General features: G+C 37.8%; 1 protein-coding gene across 2 annotated transcripts in view; it reads right to left on the bottom strand.

Annotated features, from left to right (window-relative positions):
• Window positions 1–1,257: 1,257 nt before the first annotated feature.
• The window catches only part of bcr (BCR activator of RhoGEF and GTPase), a 58,238-nt gene continuing 45,794 nt past the window's right edge, over window positions 1,258–13,701 (bottom strand). For both annotated transcript variants that reach the window (XM_043221608.1, XM_043221609.1), the window contains exons 9-23: window positions 11,691–11,812; window positions 11,272–11,440; window positions 10,779–10,898; window positions 10,594–10,669; window positions 10,405–10,509; window positions 10,042–10,116; window positions 9,829–9,926; window positions 9,322–9,453; window positions 6,344–6,403; window positions 6,153–6,262; window positions 5,113–5,252; window positions 4,882–5,016; window positions 4,684–4,789; window positions 3,953–4,115; window positions 1,258–3,755 (exon numbers count right to left, since the gene is read on the bottom strand). In XM_043221608.1, the coding sequence (XP_043077543.1) occupies window positions 3,666–3,755; window positions 3,953–4,115; window positions 4,684–4,789; window positions 4,882–5,016; window positions 5,113–5,252; window positions 6,153–6,262; window positions 6,344–6,403; window positions 9,322–9,453; window positions 9,829–9,926; window positions 10,042–10,116; window positions 10,405–10,509; window positions 10,594–10,669; window positions 10,779–10,898; window positions 11,272–11,440; window positions 11,691–11,812 (1,701 nt within the window). In that variant the 3' untranslated portion in view covers window positions 1,258–3,665. The remainder of the gene's footprint in view (window positions 3,756–3,952; window positions 4,116–4,683; window positions 4,790–4,881; window positions 5,017–5,112; window positions 5,253–6,152; window positions 6,263–6,343; window positions 6,404–9,321; window positions 9,454–9,828; window positions 9,927–10,041; window positions 10,117–10,404; window positions 10,510–10,593; window positions 10,670–10,778; window positions 10,899–11,271; window positions 11,441–11,690; window positions 11,813–13,701) is intronic.

The raw sequence follows: 13,701 nt of genomic DNA, 5'->3' as shown, positions 1-13,701 counted from the left end.
CTTATCTGAGCCCATCCACCCTGTAACGGTCAGAGCTTTCATGGCCTGCTGAGGGAGGAGTGACAGCCGGAGGAGACAGATAGAACCGAGGACGCGAGTAATCAGAGACAAACAGACACACGGCGCTCGCCTTCTCACTCGCTCCCATAACAGCTCTATGACAGAATGTCAGGCTGTAGTTAAACTCAGTCCATCCCTCCTGCTCCTCAAAGCTCGGAGTCTCATATTATGAACAGGAAACAGAGCTTCTTATCGGACCACAAAAGCAAAGGACTAGACATAAAGCACCAAAAATAAATCTACTACTCTGCTCTCAAAGGAAGCTGCCATCTTTCCTGATGTCATGACATGCTGATTAATACTTTTAAATAGGGAAGAATGCTCTGCGTAACGAAATACGTGGAGTTACAGAAATGGGGAGAAATAATTAAAATCCCCGTTATATCAAGTTTTCTCGAAGTCGCAGCGTTTCATTTAATAAGTGTTTTCGAACAGCCACGTGATCCGCGTTTTTTCCCGCTTAATCTATACCGAGCAGAGCTAACGTTATATTGGACAACATCTAGAACGTCAGCATCGAGGAAAATCACGTTGTAGATTACAAATAACGAGGTGAATCGCACGAGAAACATGTAATAAAGTCAAAAAAGGAAGTAGAGGAGAAAAGAGAGAGAATTTGGAAAATCGACGGCATTGTTGTCGAAACGTGTTTCTCTGTATTGTATGCAAAAAGCAGTACGTCAAATGAGCAGATTGATCTTTATCCAGATTACCTCTCCGTCCCTCGTCTCCTAATGGTAACGTTAGATTGTTATTTTTAAAGGTAGGCATTTCAGTCACATAATAAGCGTGGGTTTCTCCCCCCACCAAAATAATTAAATTGTAATATATAATACATAAAAAAAAGAGCGCCAACGAGCAAAGACGTGCTGCCCCCTGGTGGACACACTGATACATTACTGTTTAATACAGCTTTATAAACATGCACAAAAAAGTAAATTTACGAAAAAAAAAAAAATATATGTGTATATGTGTGTGTGTGTATATATATATATATATATATATATATATATATATATATATATATATATATATATATATATATATATAGAGAGAGAGAGAGAGAGAGAGAGAGAGAGAGAGAGAGAGAGAGAGAGAGAAAGAAATCTAATATTTAGAATATGTTAAAATATGTTTATTCCAGTGTAATACAATTAAATAATTTTGGAAAAAAAAAACACCACGAAACAGCAGATATTCATATACAGGAGGTTTTATTCAACATTTTGTGTATAAACATAGGCAGCAAATGCCTTCCAAACGTTTCAGTCTGCAGAATTCATTATCTATTTGTACAGTCCTATAACCAGAACATTAAGATATTAGCAAGAATAAATAGTGACAAAAACCTTAAGAGGAAAAGGGGAGGGCATCCACAGCCTGTCCCAGTGGCTGTCCAGCATGTCTTCATGTGTTTAAAGGCAAGGTTTGAACATAAACCATCATAACATTGTAATGGACGACACAGATGGAGCCTTGCAGTGCTTTCATGACCAACCAATTAAAAACGAATACTTTGTGAATACAAATAAATCTGAAGATTATAACGTCTAATGCAGGTTTTGTTTGTAGACTTGTGTGATACAATCTCATTACGTTTAAAAGAAATTTCATCACATTAGTCTTTAAACTATGTGCAGTGCAAAGAAATCGCCTCTCAAACATCATGCGCTGTATCACTCCCAATAAACCGGAGCGTGTGTCCAATATTCCTTACTCGGTAACATTCAACAATCTATAAAAAGCACATTAAATAAGCAATTAACACCACGGGAATGCTTCGAATCACCGAATGTTTTCTGATAACAATAGATCACAGTTTGATTTATGCCAAGAGTTTCAAAGATGCAAAAGCGGGGCAAACCCACGCGTGATGCCGACTTCAGTTCGGACAGGTGCAAGATACAGGAAATGTACATTTAGTGTCGACAATCAAGAAAGAGGACACACGAGATGAAAAGTCTCAGACGCACCTTTACTGCACACGTTATTGAAAAAACAAAAGACTTTGGACGGTGGATTGACAGAAGTTCCTTTTTTTAAAATTGCTGCACCCCTTCTTGTACGCACGATAAAGTCTTCAAAAACCCTTCTACAGTAGCCAGAATTTGGTTTAACGTTACAACTCAAACGCACAACACGTATCAAACTTAAAAAAACAAAACAAACATTAAAAAAAAACATGCCTGCATGTTAAATAAAGTAACTAAAGCACCTTTAACTGAAATAATAAACTTAAGAGCATTCATTTTTACTGATATAATTAACAGAATTGCTATAAAGACCTGTACTGTTCCTGTACTGCATCCATGATTAACCCTTCCTTCATTAAACAATCCGACAGGATTCAAGGATAACAGATTGTGCTATATACAGCGTTGTTTTTTTTGTTTTTTTTAACCTTAATGTCTTACGATGAGACAGAGAGGCACTGCTGTATGGTTCTCGGCGAGACATAAACCACAGTGTGCTGTGAAGCTAGAGAGAGAGCGGATGGGAAAGACAGTTAAAAACCTCTCCGTTTGGTCATCTCTCAACACTAGATAGAAGGCAGGGGAAATGCTAATGTTGTGTGCTATCCTCTGAGCATTTTCACGGATACAAAAAGACAGGAAAATGAAGAGGATATGTAAGGAATCTACAGTACTTCATAACACGGATAAGTTAGCGATAAACGTAGACGTACTTTGAAAAGACACTGATGTTGATATCTGTCCCCAAATAAATAATAATTCTTTTATATGTAAAAAAAAATCTGAATAAAGAAAAATATATTGACCCTTTTGGTAATGTATTTCTCTCCCAAAATCTCAACTAAGAAAGCAAAATTAAACATGTATCATGTATCACACTCAAGAATGCTTAAATATTGCTCGATAGAGAGGTATGGGCCAAAAAAACGAAGAAGAAAATTTGTGAGATTTTTCTCATTTTTACGTTTGTTTCTCGATGTTAACTTAGAATCACATCAACACTGACAATAACTGAACCAAACACCATCTTCTACACAGAAATCCTACTAAATTAAGCTCTTGTAATGATTGACATACACTAACAGAAGCTATTCATTTGACTTTTAAGAGTCTGCAATAAGAACTACGTTGAACCGCCATGTAATTACCTATTGTATAAAAGGATCCTAAATCTGGAACGGTTTGGAGCTGGATACTGAATTGTAGCAGCACAGAAAGAGCATCGGTGACCAGTGGGGACACGTGAAATGAGGACAAATGCAAAAAAGCCAGAAGAGACAGAATTCACCGTCACCAGCTGACATGCCTGGTCCACGTACAGGACGCGAGAGCGTGCTCAGGGTCTGGGTCACAAAATGAAGAGCGGAGGTGCTGAACGGACACTGTTCAGAGAAAAATAGGCGGAGGGTTCAGTAATGTTCAAGATGTGCTCCGAGCAAGTCCAGTTCTATAACGTTTAAAAGGGCTGCGGCGCACCCTAGCGGAAAATGCGCGAAAGGCGAAGCACTCCTGCTTTTGCCCAGGAGGAGATGCTCTTGTGCATTCCAGTGTCCTGTTATACCCAGTGGGTGGACATGCTTGCTTGATCCCTCTCCCACCGGTTTGAGACTTACAATGAAAATAAGGATTCCTTTAGACCTCTGTGGAAAACAGGATACTCTGTCTCTTACTGTCTGGCGTCGGGATGGTCTCCAGCTGAAGGAAATACAGCAAAACTTGCACCTGCAGAAGCAAAGGAGACAGAATTATGCACCTATTAGGACACGAGTAATGGATAAAACAGAAGTGCATTACTATAAACGTGTTTTCCGTTGTTTTTACAAATACAGTTATATTAGTAAAGTGATTTTCAATGGTGCTTTGTATGTCCACAGTCCTTGAATTGTAAATAGTCAGATAATCATGGTTTTGTTATGTACCTGTGACATGACTTCCAGTGACCAGCTGTCCCCCATCGTAATAGGCTGCGTGGGGTTAGTGGGGATTTTGCTGTCCTTCTCAGCAGGTCGTAGCAGGGTCGGGCCAAACACGGTGGCCAGATTGTGAAGAGACATCTTGTTTACACTCTCCTTTTCTGCAACCCTAGAAACAAGAGAAAGAACAGGAAGAGAGGAAATAAAGATGATCGGTGTACGAGCACGTCCAAATTGCCATTACAAAACTTTAAATAATTAAAATACATTACATTTCTCTCCTTCCAATTATTATTATTTTTAAATAATAATATTATATATTAATAATAATGGTGGCACTTGTAGTGAATAAATAAAGAAATGTGCTCACACAGGATATTGTAATGAATTTTTTTTCTTTGCGGTAATGTTTTAAACATAATATTCCTTAAAGCAATATTGTCTTAAACTGTAGTCTATTTTTACTTAAAATGGGGTTGAAAACTGAAATTATGGTAAGATTCACCCAATTAAAATTTTGATCTTGATGCCAGCACCACTGTTTTTTAGGAACAACATTTCTATCAGCTAATCTATAGCCTTAACTCTAACCCCATCTCTAACCCTTGGTTTCTTTAAATGAATGTTCCTGAAAAAATGGATTTTGACCACTGATCCCTATATTTTGACCCAGAAATATATCTCTCTTATTGTTAAGCCTCCTAGAACACTGCCAAAGCCATCAGAATCTTGTCTACCTCTTGAGATGATCCAGCAGGAAAAGGAAGGTGACCAGGTTGGGCTCTGGTAGAGACAGCAGGAGGTTCAGCATGCAGCTCTCCTTAGCTACGCTGTCTGAAAGAGCTGCAGAAAAACAAGGACATAATCAACATTCACAAAGCCAAGCCTGCTCAATACTTAGCAATGTGTTTTCCGAGTAAAAACAACTGACGCACCAATGCCTCCTGCAAAGTTAGGGTAGAGCTCGTCAGTGAACAGGGGCTCAGGGAGCTCCCTGAAGTATAGCTTGAGTGTTCCTGCAATGGCGTTCACATCCATCTCACTCATCATTACTGACACGTCTTTATTATCTGTTACAGAAAGACAAAGAGAGAGATCAGCAACTTAACTGGCTGACTAGATGTGTCTGATCAAAAAAAGAAAAATCAAGTATGATAGACACTTACTAGTGTCAAAGGCCGTCTTCAGTGCCTGAATGTCAGTGGCAACTCCTGAGACACGGTAGATGCCCACTTCCTCCATTCCTCTTCTCTCGATTTCCTCTAGACACTGTCTGACGATGTAGGGCACTTTGGAGCGTTCCCGTCTGAGACAAGAAATAACACCAGCATCACAAAACCAGCCAATTGATGATTTGAACAACAAAAATAATATTGTAAAAATTACATTCAGCAAAAATGTTATATTTGTCAAACTAAAATTTGTATATTTGTCATTATAAGCATTTAATTTTGACCTTAAAGCTACCATTACTATTTGTGCTTGCATATATTAAAAAAATTATATTACCGCTATTGTTAAATGCACAACGCTATCACTATGCTCACCCTTGCTGTATTTTTTTAATGAAAAATTAAGCAAAAATGGCAATATGGTAAAATATTATTACAAATAATTTTTTATTATTTTATAGCTTACTCTTTTTTACAAATATTTTTAAATGCTGTTTTTTTCCTGTTATGGCAAAACTGTATTTTCAGCAAAACTGTATTATCACCATTCTAATATTCTGATTAGTTGTACAAGAAACATTTTTTAGATTCATCAACGTTTTTCAAAATTGACAAGCTGTGTTCACTGTACATTTTAATTGTAAGAAAACGAGGTTAAGCAGAATAATGCCTACACATATACATTAATCAGCAGTAGATGCTGCTAATGTAGAGACCTTTGATGCACATGTTCAGATCTGTGCATCTGTACTGGTGTTGTCATATTGTCTTTATAGCATTAATTGGTTCTGCCCTTAAACCCATTAGGAAGCTCATTACAGGCAATCCTCATTACTGTCAATCAAATCCGACCACAAACACTGCACAGAAAGCGCAGGATTCTATGAAGCCTATGATTTTCTATACTAAATATTCAAATTTTCTTTGACACAATGAAAGCCTGAACAAGCATGACCATTTAAAGCATCAAAATGTGTGTGCATTAAACTCCTTTTTATAAGAAATATATATGTATAAAATGTGTGCTGACTCACTTTGTCACTGTGGAAATATTTACTCCAAACACACCCATGGGCTTCCGTGAGGGCATTCTCTTCAGGCTGAACTCCCGGCTGGTGAACTTCATGGATATCTTCACCTCAATCTTCAACAAAAGGTGAGCAATTAGTTATTAAAGTGTCGGATGGTAGAATTACAGCAGAGGAGCATATGTGAAAGCACTTACCCCATTCATAGGGATGACTGTTCTCTGCCAGTCCTTACCCTGGAGCATCTGAGGATCCAACTGGATAAAAACAGAAGAAGTACCATAAAATACAATAGGATTTCCAACCCAGACACAGAACATTGGTCTTTTCATCTAGAGGGATTTTGGATTGGCTACACATCCGTTATAAACACAACAGATGTTATGAAGAGCTTGAAGTGATGTGAACATTTTTCATTCTGCCACTTCTCCTTATACAGCAGTATTGAACACCACCAGCCAATTTCTCTGACCCCTCTAAGCAAACGTGCGGCCATCTGGAGTGGCCCAAGTTCAGCATGTTCCTTTCTCTCATCCTGGCCTAATCTCCATATGGTCTCGTGTAAGGCCTGATCCTGCTCTGCTATCTAATCTCATCATCTCAGTCATTACAACCTGTCTGTCAACGGGGCAGGGAGAGAGAAAAAGTGAGAACTGGGGCTTTGGCCACACACCAATGCCAGCTTAGGTCATTAGAGCTCCACTTACATAGGAAGCCCCCCATTTTTCTTACATATAAGTCCATGCGTGTGTATTTATATATACATAATATAGACAGTACAGATCCATATATTATGTAAACAAAAACATATTTTGAATGCAATTAATCACAAATAATCATTCTGACAGCACTAATATTTTTATATGCAACATCTCAGCGTGAAGCAGAAAACTGACATGATTGGCAAGCAACATAAACAATAGTTATAATATATAAATACTGTCTAACAATAAAGAGAAATTGCATGTCACACTACAATACACTGCTGTCAATACTAAACCAGTTACCCATACAAAACCATTTTTTAATTTACCTTTCTTCTGTGCAAGACATTTTGTACATGGCCCCATAACCTTGTTGCTCTGCCTGCTATGTCTACGGCCACAGCCTCTATCAGCCCCACATCACAGACCTCGACGAGCGGAGAGAAGCTCCTGTTCTCCTCGTTTAGTCCTGCCACCTCATCTTCACTCATCTCCTTCATATATAGTATACGAGCTGAGCAGAGATCTTTGGCTGGAATCGGAAATCCCTTAGGATGTGGTGTGATATGGATCTTGCAGATCCTTTGGGTTACATAGCATTCTCCAAAGATCCAGATGTCTTGCATTAAAATAAGTCAGAGAGTCTTCCGTATGAGATGAAGTGTTTAAGTAGCTCTTTTAACAATAATAAATCTTTAGTCTCGTGCAAGCTAGAGAGATCCAATTACTCTGTGCACTGCAAATGCTGACACTGATGATTCATCCAGATTCTCTAAAAGTCACAAAATATGTTGCTGTTCACTTAAATGCCTATTTTGCTATTATTTGCTTCTTTACTGTCTCGAAACTGTTTCCTTTCGTAAATCTGTATAACTTTCTCTTTCCGCACCTCCAGCTCGTAATAGATGATCCCTTGATTTACATCAGTCTGAGTAAGCTGCCCTGCCCTGACCGAAACACCCATCTACAGCCACAAACGTTCAGTGCACCAATCAGAGCATCTCTCTCTTCTGTTGAAGGTGTATTCTGTTGCCATGCACTATTTTAGCATGGAAATAATATATAAATTAATTAATTATTAATCTTTAAAAATAGCTTACTTTTAGTTTTAGACCCTGAATTTAATAAATGATAAATATTAAACATGAAAAATGTAGTGATACGCCACACAATGCCTATAAGAAACGTAACAGGTTTAATGTTATATATTTAAATAATATCAGTTAACACATTACAAGCCCCAAAATTCTAAAATGAAAATATGAAACTAAATAACTATTTTAAAAACAGCAGTTTAAAATTAAAACTAAATTGACTATAAAACTGATTGAATATCAAAAATACAACAAAACAAAACAAATGACACTTTCATTTTATGTCTATAATTCTGCCTATTATATTTCTAATGGCACAGATTTATAGAGCAGTCCAGCTTTATTTAATTTTTAAATATTTATTTGCTGGCATACCACTGCAAAGTGCTCTTGGGTATAAAGAGAACTAAAAACCAAACACCAAAGCAATAGATCAACATCATGTTTAAGAAGAAATTCTTTGATTTACAAAGACCACATTACATAAAAACACAAAAGAAAGATGATCCCAACAAAAATGCATTTTATGACTTAGAGACTACAGCAGAGTTTCCCAAAGTCACAGCTGGCTGATGGGGGGGCTACAGAGGGATCATATCACAGCCCCCTAATCCCTCCCCCTTCCCCCATGACACACCAACCGTCGCTTTGAAACCAAAAGAATCCAAACCTAGACTTTACAAGCAATCATTTGTAAGGCAAGAAAATTTTGAGCTGTTTGTATGACCCCACAAACCTCTCTGGAGAGTGGACTGATAGGTCAGCTGATCTGACGTTGTTTTGAGTGTGACATTTTCAGACAGGACACATGAATTATGGATGATTTGATGCCTAAAAAGCCAGGGCAGAGTGAATAACACCCTACCTATTAAAAAGCAGATTAAATGTCTGGAGTATAAAGGCCAGTCCCCATCTGGGACTGTGTCTCTCATAAGAGCAGATATACCTTTGACCGGGCTGAGGGCCCAGATGGAGAATGACACTAAGCTCACAATAGTTCACGTGAGAGCCAAGCAAATTTATGCTCGCAACCTGTTAACCTGTAAGGATTTGTAAAAACAACTAGTAAGTTGGATTGTGTGAATCATTAGCAAGTCTGGTATAAATAGCCTAACGTCAAGTGAAATTATTTTTTTTTGCTTATTGCAAAAAGTCTGAAATAAAATAAATAAAATGTTGCCTTTTTTAAAATTAAAATTGAAGAGCTATAATTACTAAAACTAAAATATAAATGGAAATATCGGACAAATATGTGAATAAAATGTAAACTAAAATAACAATGAACTGAATGAAAAAAGCTATTTGAGAATATTAATAGTAACACAAAAAAAAATTCTCAACCCTTTTTTGTTAGTGTTTAAGCAGTGAAGATCATACCGCGATTTGTCCTTTGCCCATAATTCTGTCCGTGCTTTCTCCATCCTCCTTGTTCATCTTCGCTTTGTTGTAGCTTTTCTCGTAACACAGTAGACGTAATGTCTGGGAGCCCTCCAACTCGATCTCAAACTCCTAAGACAGAAACAATACAGAAGAAACTACATCAACCAGAATATATACAACATTGAATATATAGAACATTGTTGTTAATAATAAAGCAGAGAATGCCCAGAAAAACTTCAGAATTTGCTTTACAAAACAGTCTAAGGGTACTTTTGATCAGACTTAGCACCTGCCTAGACTCATTTGCTCATTTTCTCCCCTTTACTTTTGGGGATGGTAATTGCTCTTAATTAAAATGTAATGTAATTTGTCCAGAAGGTCTTTATATTCCACATGGCCTCTCTTCTGCTGCTCTTAATTAGGATTTAATGCCTCAAGAGCATTTCAGCAGGCAGGTCTTTTGATATCGATGGTGTATAGACAGGGACGGGCACGTGGGATTACCTCATTCCACTTGGGTTCTGTGGTGTATCTGTATACTCTTGTTTTGGCTTTATTCACAAAGATGCCGAAGGAGTCCACCTCTAATGTGCAATACAGATCTAAAGAGAGGAAGCGGTAAGAAATAAGACTCTTTACAGGTTGTTACAACAGGCTGAGCAAATGTGTACATGACCTTTAATAAGCACAGAGAGAAAGAAAGAAAGAGACACATACTTAAGCTCTGTTTAAGTCCAGAGGCAGAATGGACAATTACATTCAAGAATCCGTACAGTCCAGTAGATTCATCCTCTGTAAGTGAAGAAAAAAGAAAACGGTTCAAAACATGGCTAGAATTTCAAAAATAAATACTGAAATAAAATTTTAAAAAGCAATTAAAAACTATTATTAAATAAAAAATAATATTCTCCTAATTTGATTAGATTGCTATGAATAAACATGACATTACCAAACTCTTGTAAGATGGGAAAAATATTATCTATTTAATTTTGAATTAACCTGAAGAATCATGCACAAGAAATCCAGAACAATCTGATAAGACTGTAAACAGTTTTGATTTCATATTATCAACTTTCTTACCTTCTTTATTGACAGTGAGGGGTAACTGATGGACTGTCTGGAGTTTGACACAAGAATTGGTGAGCATCTGAAGCTCCATGGATGTCAGGCTGAAGGTCTTAAAGCCTGGAAAATAAGCAAGCATTCAAATGAACAAAAACTAAACCTAACACCTGATCTCCTGCTGATTTCAGTGACAATGCCACTTACATTTCTTTTGTTGTTCTCGGATCACTTCCTTCCACTCGGCACGCTCAAAGTCCGATGAGATCAGAAACACGTAGCTCTGAAATGCATAACCGACATGGACTGTGAGCATGAGCAGGAATGTTGAAGAGGAGTGTGAGGATAAAAATCAGATATGACAAGAAAGGCTGTGAATCACTGGCGCTTACCTTTCCATTGCGGTTGTGTACTCTGAGGGGCATGTTAGGAGAGTTCAGCAGCAGTAGAGACTCCTGTTCCGACAGCTTCTTTTTCAGCCTCTCCATGACTTTTGACCCTTTGTTGGCCCTCTGTTGAAGCAAGAAGCAAAAAGTAATTAAAGTCTTGCGAACGTCTGAATGCATGTATATTGCCCAAAATAATATGTCCAGGTCAGAAGGTGATGAGAAACAGCAGTCAAAAAGTTTTTGTTCAAAAATGTAGGACTGGTCAAAATTTTCAATGTATTTAAAAGCTGCATTTATTTGATGAAAAACTGTAAGAACAATTATATTGTAAAACATTATTGCAAGTGTCTTTCTTTTTTTTATATGTTAAAATATAATTTATTCCTGTGATGGGAAAGCTACATTTTTAACAGAATTGTTCTTATTTCATAAATTATTACTCATTATATCATCACTATGAAAAGTGAAAAGTGAAAATAATGGTAAAATATTGTACCCTCTCTCTCTGAATCTCACTCCTTAGGGACGAGATTTTGATCTTAATGGCATCCAGCTCCTCGTCAGGGGCTTGTGGGATAGGCAGGGGACTCTCAGACTCTTCTGCAGATTGGAAGGTGAGATCTGAGAGAGGAATGTACCACTTGGAGTCATACTGCTGGCTTTTCCTGCAAGACAGACAGCACGAGAGGGAAATGGGGTGATGGGAAAAATAATTTAATATCCAGGCAAAAATACTTCCTGAAATCTGATTATAGAGCACTGATGTTGGTGCAGTAGCCAGGATGTTAGGCTAAGGTTGTGAAAATAATACAAGTGTATCTGACTCAACAATACTTATATGGTAAATGAGAGTTGAAGTGCGGTGAGAGAGCAGACAGTATTAAGCAAAGATAGAAATTAAGAGATTTTCCTTACCCTCCAATCTGCTTCTTCAGTTTGGCACAGAGCAGGAGGTCAGTAAAGAGAAAAACATGACGTAGTTTCCGAGCCCCTTCCACAAGCTCCACCATGAAGCTGTCCTTCAGCAGTTGACGGTTCTGTCATAGAAGATTTAAAAAACGATTTCTGTAACCATGTAAACTAAAATTTTTACTCTGTGAATATTTTCTGAATAAAAATATGCATTTCAAACATTTATGCACACAAAGTTCTAAACATCTAAATGTAATGCTACAGTAATGCTGTCAAATCTAACTGAACAATTTTTGTTACAAAAGTGCCACTAGGGGGCAGTCCCACTCTATTTCCAAAACCATGGCATCAACTCTAAGAAAAGAGCAGTGAGCTGGTGTTGATGAATCTTCTTTGTGTTTATGAAATGAGAAAATTGGGAGGACATTTTGAAACAGGTAACTCTCGACCAGAGATCATATGCTCAGAGAAAGTCCCGCGAGCCTAAGCAGCAGTTAATGTGTGAAAACACACACATATGCGCATAACACAGCCCCCCGGCCACATGTCACGCATCAGTGCTCCCACAGCAACACGTCACCTCTGCAGTGGGGAAACAAAAGATGATATCACAAGCTCCTCATCCAATGAGACGCTCTAACCTGGCTCCTCTCACCTCCACATTCCAAGACAACTCATTTTTGATGCAACATCCCTGCCGTTGACTCACCCAGAAATGTATCCCTGGACGCTTGAGTGAATTTCCCAGCATTGTGTGATGTGCTGTCTGCAGCTGGGGACACGGAAGAGATGGAAGAGTCACCACATACTCATTCCAAAACTCCCAGCATGCCAGCCATGCTGTGCGTCATTGCATTTCCAGAACAAAGTGTAATGGCTTGATTTCAGTTTATGGCACTGCCAAAGATGAGATTCTTATTCCACATGGCTCTATTTTCTGCATACAGAAGTGCAGCGGCAGAGAAAAGAGCCTCTTTCCACATCTCTACCAACAGGAAGAGCAATTACATCATTTAGTCAATGCAAACAGTTCAATCAGCGGTTAACGGTGCCTATTTCTCCTCAGCTCAGCTGTTTTGGTGGTAATTAATGTGCGGGGTCTTGTGTAAGTAGATGGTTACTGTCTTAAAATGGGACAGATGAATCCAGTAGTGAATGCAGAGACTCAAAGAGCTGTTTGTGCGCAAAAGGCTGCACTCAGCAATCCTGAAATGGGATCCTGGGAAACACAATGTTCCTAAATGCTCCCACACCACCAGGGTTATATTGGTCCTGTTTCAAAGGGGAATCATGCATGAAACACATACCACATTTAAAGAGATTATCTAAAACTTGATGACTGAACTCTTCATAAGAGAGGAGAAGAAAAAGAAAGGAGGGCAACATGTTTACAGAAAACAATAGTGTCTAGTGACATAACTGTGAGAGAAGGAACATTTTGCAGATCTCACTTTTCCACAAGCTATTAATCAAAGGGAAGATGTGGAAGACATTTAGGATTCTTGTCCCACTGGTAATTCACTCAGCCCTCCAGGGGTTGGTATAAACAGGGGAGAGCTTTATTCTTGGGATATTCTGTGGTCCTTTATTTTTATAGAATGACCCCTATATTGTATGAATGACCACTGATGAGTGTTTGTTTTTCATGTTCATGAGCAAATTATATATATATATATATATATATATATATATATATATATATTATATATATTTTGATTTATTAATATTATTATTAATGGTCGTGTGTGTGCTATTGTATTTCAGGAAAAAAATATTACCTTTAACATACAGTGCACAAACATCACTAAGTCTGAAAGGCCAATGAGATGTTAACATCACGTTATAAGCTGTTCACTCCCTTAATTTTTTTATCCAACAAACAACAGTACAATAAAAAAACATACACCTAACAGAAGACACAACATTGTGTTTCTTTCAAAGAGCACTATCTATCATCATTTACATGACTGGCATTTCCAGAACAATCTGACTGTAGGCGAAATGCAAAGCCTCT

Source organism: Puntigrus tetrazona, chromosome 21 (assembly GCF_018831695.1).
Source record: "Puntigrus tetrazona isolate hp1 chromosome 21, ASM1883169v1, whole genome shotgun sequence".
Classification (NCBI taxonomy): domain Eukaryota; kingdom Metazoa; phylum Chordata; class Actinopteri; order Cypriniformes; family Cyprinidae; genus Puntigrus; species Puntigrus tetrazona.
The sequence above is the reverse complement of the archived record's forward strand: the minus strand, read 5'-3'. Positions and strand labels throughout refer to the sequence as shown.